Source organism: Brachypodium distachyon, chromosome 5 (genome assembly GCF_000005505.3).
Source record: "Brachypodium distachyon strain Bd21 chromosome 5, Brachypodium_distachyon_v3.0, whole genome shotgun sequence".
Lineage (NCBI taxonomy): Eukaryota > Viridiplantae > Streptophyta > Magnoliopsida > Poales > Poaceae > Brachypodium > Brachypodium distachyon.
Window position 1 is genome coordinate 23,265,804 of NC_016135.3, and position 14,701 is coordinate 23,280,504.

At 44.6% G+C, this 14,701-nt stretch overlaps 2 protein-coding genes across 3 annotated transcripts; both read left to right on the forward strand.

The window, feature by feature from the left end:
* The first annotated feature begins 91 nt into the window (after positions 1-91).
* LOC100833650 (26S proteasome non-ATPase regulatory subunit 13 homolog B) lies at positions 92-3,711 on the forward strand. The gene is made up of 6 exons (XM_010242048.2): positions 92-351; positions 1,416-1,862; positions 1,944-2,024; positions 2,792-2,988; positions 3,102-3,201; positions 3,303-3,711. The coding sequence occupies exons 1-6, from the start codon at positions 199-201 to the stop codon at positions 3,486-3,488; spliced, it is 1,164 nt and encodes a 387-aa protein (XP_010240350.1). The 5' UTR covers positions 92-198; the 3' UTR covers positions 3,489-3,711.
* Positions 3,712-4,098: 387 nt separating this feature from the next.
* LOC100826934 (HBS1-like protein) lies at positions 4,099-9,663 on the forward strand. 2 transcript variants are annotated; one of them, XM_010242050.3, is made up of 11 exons: positions 4,099-4,369; positions 4,715-4,938; positions 5,746-5,895; positions 6,010-6,150; positions 6,747-7,081; positions 7,202-7,312; positions 7,477-7,976; positions 8,192-8,360; positions 8,657-8,896; positions 8,976-9,107; positions 9,238-9,663. In XM_010242050.3, the coding sequence occupies exons 2-11, from the start codon at positions 4,809-4,811 to the stop codon at positions 9,370-9,372; spliced, it is 2,043 nt and encodes a 680-aa protein (XP_010240352.1). In that variant the 5' UTR covers positions 4,099-4,369; positions 4,715-4,808; the 3' UTR covers positions 9,373-9,663. The 2 variants fall into 2 exon arrangements, with proteins under 2 accessions (XP_010240352.1, XP_010240351.1); XM_010242049.3 differs by having other exon boundaries at positions 4,100-4,369; positions 4,805-4,938.
* Positions 9,664-14,701: the final 5,038 nt, after the last annotated feature.

Consider the following 14,701-nt stretch of genomic DNA (forward strand, 5'->3'; position numbering starts at 1 on the left):
CAGCTGGGCCGGGCCGTGATGGGCCGTTCCGCTTTCCATTTCGAGTTTTTTTTTTCTTTCCCTAGAAGGCTAGTTGGCGGCGTCTTGGTGCGAGTCCGACCGCACCGCGACCGAAACAGATCCAGCTCCTGCGCTTCCTCGTCGCGTCTTCTTGGCCGGGAAGAAAGAAGGAAGCGGGGGGAGGCTAGGCTAGAGGCGATGGCGGCGGCGCTGGAGTTCCTGGAGGCGCAAGGCGCGACGCGGCCGGAGCTGGCGGAGTGGTACACCGCCCTCGCCGATCTCTACCAGCGGAAGCTGTGGCACCAGCTCACCCTCAAGCTCGACCAATTCCTCGCCCTCGCCGTCGTGCAGGTCCGGTTGACTCGATCCATCCCTCCCTGTTACCCCTCCTAGTAGTTGGTATCATGTAGCGGTGTTTGATCTGCTTTTAGTCTTAAAGGAGCCGCCCCTTTGGCTAGCTGTTAGGCTGATGCTGAACATGGGGCAGACGCCCTTGATCTCCTAGAAAATATTGCTACCCAAATTAAGAATACTTGTTCCTGAAAATTGAAACCAGAAGGATTAGTTCCCTGTGTTCAATAGTAGATACACTGCTGCCAAGTTGCCAACACTGCCGCTTCAGAATTTCATGCACAATACTAGTTTGCTTGCTTCAGAGCAGCGTCGTAATTTCTCTGTGTTGATTTGTTCATTCTTTATGTTCAGACCTGTAATTCATTTTGTACTGCAACCTATAATTTTCTGATCGACTGATGAAGATACTGAGCATCGTTCACAAGTAGTGTTACTATAATCCCTAGGAAAACCGTGTATTCAAAGATATCCAAACCCCAGCATGTTCTTTTTCTTTCGGCAATTTGATCATTACATTAGCTATACACACAAACTCTCAAGTCTTGTCTGGCAGGAGTGTGTTTTTATCCCCAAGTGGATTGGGTATTTGAGGGGATTGGGTGTTCACCCAATACTCTGAAATCCCCTTCCACCCCACAACAATAGTATGGTGGATTGTTTTTAATTGCACAAAAATAAGGTGTTTTGTAGGGAATATCTTGGGATTATCCCTTGTAATCCAGGCCTACCAAACGGCTCATTCAGGGTTTTTATAGTGTTTCTGGATTTGGAGGGGATAATACTCTACAAACTTGAATACTTTTCTACCAAACATGGCCTAATAGGTTACAGACTAATCCTAACAATTTTCTTCTTTCGTATTAATGCATGTCATATTGCAACATGTTCTCATATTTTCTGGGGATCTATTTTTGTGCTGTGAAACCCAAATTTACTCATTATATGTTGATTCATCCTGATTTGTTAGATACTTCTATTATTTTGATAATCTATTTTGGTTGCTTTCTTGACATTGCATTCCATGCCACTGGGCTTATCTTTCTTGTTGTTACAACTCACAGGCGGGCGATGCTCTGATTCAGCTGTATAATCACTTCATCTCTGATTTTGAGACAAAGATCAATCTTCTTAAGTTTGCTCACTTCACAGTTGTAGTTTCACGGCAGTATTCAGATAAAGATGCTGGTATAAACTATCTGGAAGGCGTAATTTCAAAGCTGCATGAGACTCGGGAATCGCGTGTTGAAGAGCCCATTCTCTATGTGAAGATGCAGATTGCCAATTTTCTTCTTGAGAAAGGGGATCAAAAGGAGTGCAAGAAACTGCTAGATGAGGGCAAAAACACTTTGGATAGCATGGTCGATGTTGATCCTTCGGTACATGCGACCTATTACTGGATATGTTCTCAGTACCACAAAGTCTGTCAAGACTACTCCGAGTTTTACAAAAGTGCTCTTCTCTATCTTGCATACACAACAGTGGAGTCACTTTCAGAACCATTCAAACAGGTATTACTGCTTACCTACTCATTTGACCCGAAAACGTTGGGTTAGTGGTTGATGTATCTGATTTTCAGTTACTTCCTGCAGAACCTGGCATTTGACCTCTCACTTGCTGCTTTATTGGGTGACAACATATACAACTTCGGGGAGTTGCTTGCCCATCCAATTGTATGTTCATATTTCATATGTGCCTTTAATCTTTATTGTTTACTTGCCATCTACATTACCACTCTCTAGTGTCTTGTGATACCTATGAATCTATGATTATCCTGTTAAGTAGCTAACTGAATGTAGGTTTTGTGATACTGGGTGACACATTCTTGTATAGATATTGTTAATTGCCGATTGCTGATCACAAGAGGTGGGACAGTACGAATTTTATTAAAATTAATCTTCAATTCATATTTGAACAAAAGGTGGACGAGCTGTTATACTTAGCTCCGGACAATCACTCTGGTATATCACAAACAAGTATTATGTTTAGTTTCTTTTGAGAAAACCATGTTTGTGTTTCCGTTTTTGGTCATCTCATGGGAGCTCCATTCCTGTCTTCTTTGAGGTTATATTCAACTGATGTGATCATTCATAGTAATTTTACTGTTTTCTTTCTTATTTCTTGCCATTAGCATACATGTGTCGACTTAAAAAATTGGGGATTAAAAATATTATATTAAAATATCTGGTGCTTATATTGTTAAAACAAAGTTAGTGGTCATATTTACCTTGCGCAGCTCAATTCCTTCACTAAAAGTTCGAAGCTCATGGTGGCATTATCTTTAGTAGTGTCAGTCTGTTAGCTGTGAATTAATTGGCTGGACTGGCCTCGGTATATTTTTCATATGTATAGTGTCTTTTTGTGATTCTGGATCACCACAATCTGCATAATTGGGTTCTATCAGCATGCCCTTCTAATTCCTCTTCTGAATATCATGTAGATCCATAGCCTTGTTGGAACAGCTGTGGAGTGGATTTATCATATGCTACAAGCATTCAACTCTGGCAATCTAGCGTTGTATCAGGAGCTCTGCAAAGTTCACATCACCGCTTTGACTGCACAACCTGCTTTGGTACAGAAGGAGAGGGAGCTACTTGAAAAGATCAATATCCTATGCTTGATGGAAATCATTTTCAGGTAATTCACACGGGGGTATAAATGCAGTTTCAAGTTAAGATGTTGATTGATGTTAGCCATCTGCTGCTATTCATAGCAAAGCTTTGTCCCCTGAATTTCTTCATACATTGCAGCCGAGCATCTGAAGACCGTACAATCCCACTGAGCACTATAGCTGAACAGACCAGACTCTCAGTCGAGGATGTGGAGTATCTTCTAATGAAGAGCCTCTCTGTAAGTCTCACACTCCGGGCGCACTCGTGTTTCCCCTTCTCTTTTTGTGGCTTGTACCTTCTTAGAACGGAAATGGTGACACAATTTTTGCTCTCTTGCAGGCTCATCTTATTGAAGGCATAATTGATCAGGTTGACGGGACTGTCCATGTTTCGTGGGTGCAACCAAGGGTCCTTGGTGTCGACCAAGTAAAATCCCTACGTGACCGGCTGGATACTTGGGTCGGAAAGGTGCACACAACCTTGTTATCTGTTGAAGCCGAGACACCGGACTTGATATCTTCGTGATCTTCTTCGGGTCCTCGTCGAAGGACGGCTGTAACCTTACACAAAACGAATTGAGGAATTTGAATTTGTATTGATTCTTTAGCTTGCAAGGTCGCAAAACCTAGAAAGATTTGTAAACATGTTGGCTCTTATTTTTATCTGGATGTGGAACCCGCTGTATGAGAAATGGATTGTTTGCCATCTCTTTCCAGATGCTTACTACTATGGTCTAGTTTGATTTGAATCCCTGAACTAGTGTCCTAGCAAACAATGTCAGACAGCTCACCATCCGTGCGTCGACAGTTTTGTCCGATCTTCAGTCCCCATCTTATACGAATTACGAAGGATCGATCAGCAGACGTGGAGCTCGATTGGCGGCGCAACGCAGCAGGCAGTAGCGGCGACGGAACACTTGCATTTCTGCTGTACTGTTGTTTGATGTTAGGATGCTTCCTCTGTTGGAGTGAATCTCAAATGCTTCCTCGTCCATCACGCATCCTTTCTTTGTTGGAGTTGTTTTGAGTTTGAGGGACCCCATCACGAATGACGTATCATGTTCTTAGCTTCTCTTTTTTCTTTCAGACGGGGTTCCGGTCGGACTCGGGCAGCCCAAGCCTACAATAGAAGGCCAGAGGACCTGCCTAGCCCATCAAGCAACAGTCGCCAGTCCGGACTCCGGAGTAAACCGTGGCCAAAGAGAGACGGCCTGCCGCCGCCTGGCCACCCCCGCCGGAGTTCTTCCACGAGCTTCCGCCCGCCTCTGCCGGGCTACACGCGGCTCCGCCAAGCCTCCCCGCACGGCCCCGCTCCCGCTCTCCGCCAGTGGCTAGGTCGCCGACTCGCCGTCTCCCACAAATAGGTCTCCCTGTCTCAGCGATTTCTTCGGCCTGCAGCCCCCAACGGTAGTCTCCACTCCAACCCCGCCTCCCCCCCCCCCCCCCCCCGCCTAAACCCCCTAAATTCCTACCTTCATTTGTGCTGTACTGTTGTTTGATGTTATTCCCCTCAGTTCCCACTGATTTCAATGCTCGTATTTGTAGTTTGGTGTACAGATCAAATGAATGTATGATGAATTGATGAGTCGATTCCAAGTATATGCTCAAATTATACTGTAGTTTGGAACATTGAATATTGATGCCAACAACGCATATGAATTTGCTAAACCATTGAATTTAGTGTTCAAATTATTAGGAATTATTTATATAAGATTTACTGCTCATATGGCTTGCACATGGGGGAATTTTCAGCCCAAACTCTTTTTGGGGGTGCTTTGGGTAAGCAAGTCCTGGCTCCACCGCCTGACGCCCTCCTCCGTGCTGGAATATCTTGTTTGCCAGGAAAATGCCTCGCAAGATTTTCTCCGGTCCCGATTGTGATGATGAGTACGATGATTATGATGAGTATGAGGATGATTATTATGATTCTGATGAGGCTGGACAGGGTGACATTCAGCCACCTGTGAAGGAGAAAGGTATGTGTTCAAGCTACTAGACCTTTTATCCACTGGTTTCACTACATCAACTACAAGGAGGATATTTATTTAAGTTCAATAGCTTTATATCTGATATTGTTGTCAATTACAGCATTGTAGGTTGTTTGGCGATTGTATATCTGTAGTGTTCATGTTACACGTTTGTTTCCCTTATGCTTGATACCACATTCCATAGACTCAGTATGACCAATAAAAATATCACATACAGTATATAAGCCTCTCCAATGCCATTGTTTCTGTGTAAACAAATTTTGATGACATTATAGCTTATCACTAATGATGCCCTGGTCTTGCATCGATTTCCGCTGCTATTTAGCCCATCAATTGCTAATAATTTCAACTGATTGGTGTTGATTGCAAGTGCATGTTTCCATTTGTATCGTCGAGATGCATCCGTGAAATAATGGCCTCTTACCTGTGAAGTGGCCATCTTCTTCTAGAATGTTGTGGATTTTTTAAGGATTGTTTGTGCGTATGCATTTTGTAAGTGAAATATCCTCTATCCATCCAGCAAACCAGTCAAAAATTACTTGGGAAAATTACCACGAATTTAAGATGGCTCGAATTAGTTAGAACGTGAAACTTTGCAGGCTACCTGTTGGAATTAGCCATTTTTCTCGCTGTCGCTTATGGACATACAGCTTTGGATGTTCTGCACCTTTATGGAATACATGTAGAAGTTTGTCACCTTTATGGAATGTTTTACATTGTTAATTCTGTTTATTAGTTTATCCGCCTTCAGTTTGTCACCTTGTTGTCTTATATTACTCCGCTACTCTTTTGTAGAGTCATTGAAGAATTCATCAAATAAAGTGCCTGTTCTTTGGAAGTGCTCCATGTGCACATTTGACAATCATGAAACTATGGTATATTGTGAGATGTGTGGGGTTTTCCGGGAATCTTTCGTCAAATCTGCCAAGGATGGTTTGATAAAAGGTATCCGGTCTGACATGTTTCTACCATTCTGATTATTCTTGAATTTTAATCGGCGTATGCATCAGAAATTGCAAATTGCAATGTAATCTTATTTGCTATTGCTGTAACCATTAGGTTCCATCAATGGAGTATCAAGTGATTCTGGGACATACGCAGTGTCAAGCTCTGATTCTGCCAAGATTCCAGCGAAGACTGGTACGACAAACTTTCATGGTGATTCCGAGAAAAAGTGTGCTATCACATCCAATGATAAAGGTATTATTGGTGTGCATTGCCATTGGTTTCATGAATCTATATTTATTCTAACTAAGAACCCTGCTCTTTTGTACCTTGAAGCTTCTCCTTCGTTATCACACCAATAAATATGAAAAATAGGAAATAAGGGGAAAATGGTAATCTACATTTACAATAGAACCAATCATATTTTCTTATGTTATGTCTTGGAAACATACCTTTGGTTCTTTTTTCCCTCTATGCACCAATATTTCCCTCTTCTAGTGCCTTTACGAACTATATGCTTTCTTTGCTCATTCTAAAGCACTCTTTGGTCCAATAATTTGCTTTGCTTATTTGTTTAGCAGCATTAGACCTTCTGTAAATAAAGTTTGGATGAAAACGTTGTCAACTCATACATTTTAAATCTGATTCAAATCGCTTGTTTCGATACTTTGTCATTTCTGGTCGATATCTTGTTTGCCTTCTGAATCAAGTTTTTCTGGGGTGAAGTTGCAATGCTGCTCTTACCATTACCAGTTTTTAATATGTTGGTTAATTAGCTTAACGGTTGAAAATAAAGGCTTTAGCTTTGTTTTTCATTCCTCCTTATTTCAATTATTTGTGCATTTGAACAGTTAATTCCACACAGCTAGCATCTGTTGGTAGCTCATCAGGCACCGGAAGAAAGAAGCAACCCATTATACGACCTGAAGAAGACGTGCCTGTCGAGAGGACAAGTCAATTGATTGCCGATCATTTTCAACCCATGGGGGACCAGAGTAGTAGGGCTAGCAGCTCGGCACAGAATAAGGATTCGATGCAGACACTTTCTTCGAGCATAAGTGAGTTAAGTATAGAAAAGAATAATATAAATGTCACAAAACCTTATTTACTAGAAGACTATAAGGCTGAGGAATGGATGCTAGCTGATCAAGCGTCCGGGATGCTGAGCCAACTAAACCTTGCAATAGTAGGTTACTATTCTTTTGTTGTGACCTGTCAACTCAGTATCTACTCTTTTCATATTTGTTCATCTAGAAGTGCTTTCGCTTTGTCTAAAGTTGTACTTATCTCTAAACAATTTGGTTAGGTGGGTCATGTTGATTCTGGCAAGTCAACACTCTCTGGGAGATTGCTGCACCTATTAGGAAGGATATCGAAAAAAGAGATGCACAAAAATGAGAAGGAGGCCAAGGAGAAAGTAAGTTACTCCTGCCTTTGTGTCAGCCCCTCTTCTTCACCTTTGATATACCACTCACATCTTACTGTCTTTGTGCTGTTATTCATTTATCCAGGGCTCCTCTTCTTCACCTTTGATGTACCACTCATATCTTACTGTGTTTGTGCTGTTGTTCATTTATCCAGGGAAAGGGGTCATTTGCTTATGCATGGGCCATGGATGAGAGCACTGAAGAAAGAGAAAGAGGTGTCACAATGACAGTGGCTGTGGCTTATTTCGAGACCAAGAAGTACCGTGTAGTTTTGCTCGACTCTCCCGGCCACAAAGATTTTGTGCCAAATATGATATCTGGTGCAACACAAGCTGATGCAGCTATTCTTGTGGTTGATGCTTCAACTGGTTCTTTTGAAGCTGGCATGAATGGTGCAGGAGGGATAAGTATTGGGCAGACAAAGGAGCATGCTCAGCTTATTAGAAGCTTTGGTGTTGAACAGCTTATTGTTGCAGTCAACAAGATGGATGCCATTGGGTACTCCAAAGAAAGATTGGAGTTCATCAAGGTACAACTTGGAAGTTTTCTGCGGTCATGCAACTTCAAAGATTCATCTGTCACCTGGATTCCTCTAAGTGCTGTAGAAAATCAAAATTTGATTCAACCTCCTTCGGATGCTCGTTTTACCTCCTGGTAAGCTCTGTTTCTGGTGGACATTTCCCCCCCTTTTTATTTTTTAAATACAACATTATGTGAGTTCTTCCAGTGCAGCAGATGTTGTATCATTTGTAATTAAATGTTTGGTTTCAGGTGCTAAATTTGATTCTTTTATTTAACATATGCGATCTTAACAAAGTCCCTATGTTTATCTCCACAACTTGAATCTTAAAATGGAGATATCTTTTCAGGTATCGAGGGTCCTGTCTCTTGGATGCTATAGACTCATTGCAGCTTCCTTCTCGGGATGTTACAAAACCCCTCGTTCTTCCTATATGTGATGTTATCAAGTCTCAGTTGACAGGACAGCTTGCAGCTTTTGGAAAATTAGAAGCTGGGGCTATTCGAAATGGTTCAAAGGTAGATCCCTCTCTTTTTTTTTTCTCTTCAGAAGCTATCAATATACATGTATTGCATCAAGGCCAATTGCAACAATGAGGGTAGATTGATTCAAGTCTATTCCTATCGATCCTTGCTTGTGGCATGCCAGCAACTGCATGATGTAAAAATATGTTCTGGGAATGTCATTTCCATTTGTCTTGCTTGATACTTCAATTGAATGTTTATGTACTACAATGATCCTTACATCACTTTGGAAATAAAAGCTCTGGACATTTATATTTTTCCTGACGCTTGTATTTTTTTTCCTTGTGCAGGTTTTAGTTTTACCCTGTGGGCAAGAAGCAACAGTGAAAACCATCGAACGAGACTCTAGTTCATGCAGCATAGCGAGGGCTGGTGACAATGTATCAGTTTGTTTACAGGGTGTTGATGGTAACCGAATAATACCTGGTGGGGTTCTTTGCCACCCTGGTTTCCCGGTTCTTGTAGCCGACTACCTGGAGCTAAAGATTCGTGTATTGGACATCACTGTTCCCATTCTTATTGGTTATCAGGTAAAGATATGTCTTATAACCAAAACTCTGTTTGATTAGCTCCTTTTCCAGTGTAATAATAGCAATGTTATTGACATAGGTGGAGTTTCACATACATCATGTAAAGGAAGCTGCAAAAATAACAAAAATCATGGCATTACTTGACAAGACAGGCAAGCCAAGTAAAACAGCACCACGATTTCTTAAATCAAAGCAGAGTGCTGTCGTACAGGTAAAAAGCGAGCAGTGATCCTTCTAAACATCTAGGTTTTATTTATGTGTACACCATGAGATCACATCATTGTGGTGGAAACAATGCAGTACACCAATTGCAATCTTGTAAAGCCCTTGCTTTTTATCAGGTCAAGCTAGATGGAGCTGTCTGTGTTCAGGAATTCTCCAAGTGCCGAGCTCTTGGGAGGGCATTCTTAAGGTCGTCTGGAAGCACAATCGCTGTTGGTATCATAAATAAGATTTTGGGGCAATATCAGAACTAAAAGACCTGTTCCTATGTTGTCAAAAACCTGGACGTAGCTGCCTCGCAAGATCTGTACCTCAGTTGACTCACTTCTACTAGCAGGCCATTCCAAAAGCATGGCGATGCCAATTTTGTTTTATTTTTGCTCCTCGCCATAGCTGTTGTGCGTTATACTGCTGAGATATGCCTTGTAAAAATATCTACACCCGTGGGTTATTTGTCTTAAATTCTGAGTTTCTTTTGGTTAAGCTGGTAAACGTAACTATACCTTCGGCCTGTGGGTTGTGACTAACGTTCACATTTTTTTATACTTCCTAAGGGCTTCAATTTGTCAAAAAATGAACATACTTATATACCTCCTCCGTCCAACAGAGGATGTCTCAACTTTGACTAAATTTGAATGCATCTATACACTAAGTCATGTATAGATACATTTAATTTTGACAAACTTGAGACATCTTTTGTTGGACGAAGGGAGTACTAAAATTTGTCTAGATACATTACGGAGCTGACTAGTGTGACACTTGATCTGAGGTTGAGACATCTCCTGAACAATCTATCCCCGTACAACATTCTAAACACAATAAAAACCAATGGGTCGGTTCCTGAACAAATCTAATGAACTACCAGAATACGAGGTGTTTCTCATGAATGGTGATGATGGAATGCGTGTACTTCGGGAGTTTTTTGGGGTAGTTTAAGAGCGCAAGGTGTTCACTGATCACACGTAAGGCCCCCGTAGCCGGTAGGGGTGCAAAACGCAGGAACAGGGACAAAAATACAGTGATATGATAGAATTGTAGTCATAAGATTAGAAAACAGGGGGGAGATTCCTAAAAGGCCTGTTTAGCACTAGAATTTTTTAAAGGTGTGTGGTGTTTTTCTCTGGCCCAGCCGACAACACTGGAAAGTGGCATTGGCTGTTTGTCAGTTGTCTCGCTGGACGAAAACCCCACGTAGCCCGAAAAACACGTCCTCTCTCTAAAAAAAAGCCCTGAAAAACATGTCAAGTCTGGGAAAATCTGAGAGTATAGATGGCCAACGGGCTGGCTCTTTTGGCAAAGCCCGAAAGCCCACCGGGATTGGACCGTTAGCTCCCGGCCTGGCACGAAAATAATCGGGCCGGGCCGGCCTAAGGCCCCGCGGCTGTGCCAAGCCTGGGCTTCAACCTCAGGCCCGTATATTTTTTTTCTCTTTTTTAGTTTTCCTATATATGGGCCATAAATCCTCACATTTTTGGCCCGGCTCAACACTTTTGGCCCATTTTCTGTCCATTTTTAGCCTATTCTGCTTTTTTTAATTTTTTTCTTAACTGGGCCTTGTTCGTTGGTGGGCTTTCCTCGGGCCTGGCCTGGCCCATATATTCCCAGGCTTCACCAGGCCATGCCCTGGACAGGCCCATTTAGCAGATAACGGGCTGGCCCGAGAGCGAGGTGAACTCGCGTTTCTCTCGCCTCTGCGTCGCTCGCCCGCCTCCGCGATGTCCCCCTCCGCGCCACACCCCCTCCGCGCCACAGACGCTTGCCTCCTCCCGTCCGCAAGGCCATCGACCTCCACCCCTCTCCCTTCATGAGCGGCGTTCGACCTCCGTTGCCGGCCGCAACGGCAGTGACCTTGACCGCCATCACACACCCCTCTCTCTTCTAGTCTACTCTACGTCGCCTTTGACTTTGTCTCTATAACCCAGTCAAAAGCAGAGCAGAGGATAACTTCATGTTTTGTGTTTTCAGTATGTTTGAACAGAGAGTTTTAATAGTGTGCCATGAGGATAACTTCATGTTTTGTGGTCAGGTTCTATGAGCATTATTGTCATACTGGAACAAATATTCTTTTCTCAGCAGTACCTACTACCCGGTAGTATATATGTTGTATTTCTAACGATAATGTGCACAAGAAAAGTTCCCATGACCAGTTGTTTGTACTTTATCGATTAGTACTCGTCATTAGTGTGTCTAAGCTTAATTACATCCTAGTACCTTTGGACTTGGTGGTTCTCTATACAGTAAGTAGCTTTTACTGTGACTTTGATTAAGGCTTATAGTTCACTATAGCACGGTACAAGTTCGAAACGCTTAGCTTAATCTCCACTGGAAGTTTCTGCTTCGGTGGGTGGATGGGCCGGGTACGTTTGAACTCGAGCAAAGCCTTGCTTGATAAGGGCAGTCGTTTGGCAACACTTAAAATCTCTAGTTTTGCTAGGTGATATTGTCAGCAACTGCAACAAAAACCTTGCCGTCAAAGGAGAGCCAAATTGGCTCTCTGCACGGCGAGCCCACGTCTTTCTCTCAGACCAACACCAAAATCAAGGTTCAACCGTAACGAGCTAGCTAACCAGATGACTAGGGTTGCTTTGCTGGGACATGCGGCGCCACCACGTCTTCCACAGCGGCTAGTAGGCATGGCAGGAGACGGAACCAAACACACTGTAATCAGGGTCCACTACCTGAAAGAAAGGAGAAGAGATGATAATCAATGGAGCACTGTTGGAGTCACGAGGATTAACAGCAGTAGACGAGCTCTCCAAGTCACTTTCAGATGGTTCCGGCCATGCTGCCAGTTCAGATTTGCCGTTAAAAACATAACAGTCCGTTGGCAACCAATAATTCATCTCATTTAGTAGAAATGAAATGAAATCCAATTTTTGATAGGATGTCATTTGGTTGAATTTGAATTTCAGGTTCAAAAAATCATGCTTGTCTACCACATAAAATTATAGAGTGAGAGACAATTTCCATAGAAATGATGACTTTTAAATAGAAATTGGTATTAGTTATGATTAGTTATAGTGATTCTAGAAATTTTAGATTGAATTCATGTGTCCAATTCCATGTCACCCAAACAAATTATAAGAGTTAAGAAAAATGGAACATGCGGTACGGGACCTGTCGCAGTCTCGCCTCCCCGACTCCCCGTCCCAGCTCCGCATGCCACATTAAGCAACGCAGCCACACGATCCGCGAGTCAAGAGCCCTAACGCTTCACGTGTTGCCCCTGGCGTGTCGCTGCACGCCATGAACCTGCAGGCTGCAGCCGGGCAGCCGGCGTGCGTTAATTAAACGTCGAGACAATTGTAAAACGACTGTAAACCTTTACTGCCTCTAGGAGTCTAGGCAGCTTATCCTTTCTATAAACGATGATACGACGTATTCTAGGAAAAAAAAACGTCGAGACAAAATTTGCCGGCGTAATCGCCGTCATCTGAGGCTGAGTGCACGATTAGGCGGCAGGCCGGCAGCAACAACGCCATAACGTTGTGCTGTGTATGTGCGTTTGTTTTGTTTCACCCTGCAGCCGTCTCGTGATTCATGGGCCCCAGCGTCGCCGTGCACCAACCGCTCGATCGACCAGAGAGAGTGTACCGTACCACACGTGCATGCGTTGATGCTGGATGCGTCCCCATGGAGTCGACCGTGGTGGGGACGAGGCAGAAAGCTGGGTGTATTTGGTTTGCTATAAAAAATACCAAACCAATTTTTTTGTCATTAACCAAAATTTGGAGTGTGTTTGGATGGTAACCAAATATTTGGCTAGCCAATGTTTCTTTGTTAACTTTTGTTTAACTTTGGTCAAGATTGGTTAACTCATGTGCTACCAAAGGCATAACCAATTATTTGACTAATCAAATTTTTGGTAAGATAACTTAACGCTCAAATCAAACAGCCCCGAAGCATCCGTGCCAAAATGCCCGCCACTCTGCTCCGGATCTCGAACGTGCGGGCATTTCCGCATAAATCTACCCGGCCAGCAGTCGCCGACGAGAGGGCGGCCGGTTCACGGTCCACGGGCCCGAAATCGAACACGTTGAACGTAACGGTCTGTTCGCGGGGCCGTAACGGAGATGCGCCCGCCGTAAACGACCCCGTTAAAGGCGTGAAACGTAATGGCCTTTGCGTGCCGTGACGGATCGAGCGTGGCGGCAAACGCTGAAACGCACGGGGCGGCAGCGAGTCAATGTGGCAGGAGCAGAATGCACCGCCCTCGATCAAGCCCATCGCGCTCCCGTGAGACCCGTATGCCGTATATAAACACACGGCTACGGTAGCCTTGGCAAGCTACCAGTCTACCACCTGTGGTCTATCACGCGCGTTCCCGGGACCCAACCGCACTCAGCTTCAATAAACCAGCCTCCCTTTTCGCCACTCGGCACGCTCAAAAAAGAAAGCACGGACGCCATTCGGGGAACCAAAAACACGATGGCCGGCAACTACCGCCGCACCATCTCGTTCCCGACCCCGAAGACCTCCGCCAATGGCAAGCTGGCGACCGCCTACCGCGTCCGCTCGGCCAGCCTCCTTCCGCTTCCACCCGCTCGTCCTGCAGCTCGACGACGACGTCGCCGCGTTGCGCCTCGTGATCGGCCACCATCTTCCTTCCTCCTCTTCCACGGCCGCGTCATCATCGGCATCGTCCGTCTCGGCCGCTGCCTCGCAGGTGGTGTGCGTGTGCATACTGGCATCGCTCTCGGAGCTCCTCCACCATCCACTAGCGCGGGAGCCCCTGCGCCGCCTGGGGGCGTCCTCGTCCCCGTTCGCCGAGCGTCTCCTGGACGACTACCTCCGCCTGGCCGACGCGCACCGGAGCTTCCGCGAGTCCCTGGTCGCGCTCGCCGCGCTCCAGGCCGAGACGCGCGCTGCCTCCCGCGTCTCGCCGCCGCCGCGCGCGTCGTCCACTTCCAGGAGCAGCCCCAAGACCCCAATACCCGAATTACGGGTACGGATACGCGCCCGAGCCGCCGCTCGCGTTAGCCTACCCGGCGGCGGCCCCCGCGAGCACGCTGCAGTTCCACGGGAGCGATTTTTCTACCCACGTGTAGGTGGGTGCCTCGCGGTCACATGTTTTCTGGGCATATGTGTTAGGCAGATACTCCCGGTGGATCCCATGCTGGTCTGACAATGGGCCATACTGGTTAGAAACGGGCTTAGACGTTAAATAAATCTGGTGGTATTTAGCAACTAAAACGTAAACGGGTAATTATGTGAAGCCGTATCCTTAATGTGGTGGTTTTTTATAATTTACTCAATCTAGGGGCATACAGAGGCACCTAAGAGCAGTGGCGGATCTAAGGGGTGGCCAGGGTGGTCCCTGAACCATCCTGGGATTTTGGGCGCCTTCACGATCATATGAATAGCACTCACAAAATAAAAAAATAATAATTTTGATGATTAATACTTCCTCCGTCCCATATTAAGTACATTTCTATTACATGTATCTAAACGCTTTTTAGGTATACATACATCCATATTTGATTAAATTTGAGTAACTTAATATGAGACGGAGAGAGTATTACCGTTGGACCATCCTGGATTTCTTGGTTAGGTCCGCCACTGGCTAGGAGGAGAGACTCTTGC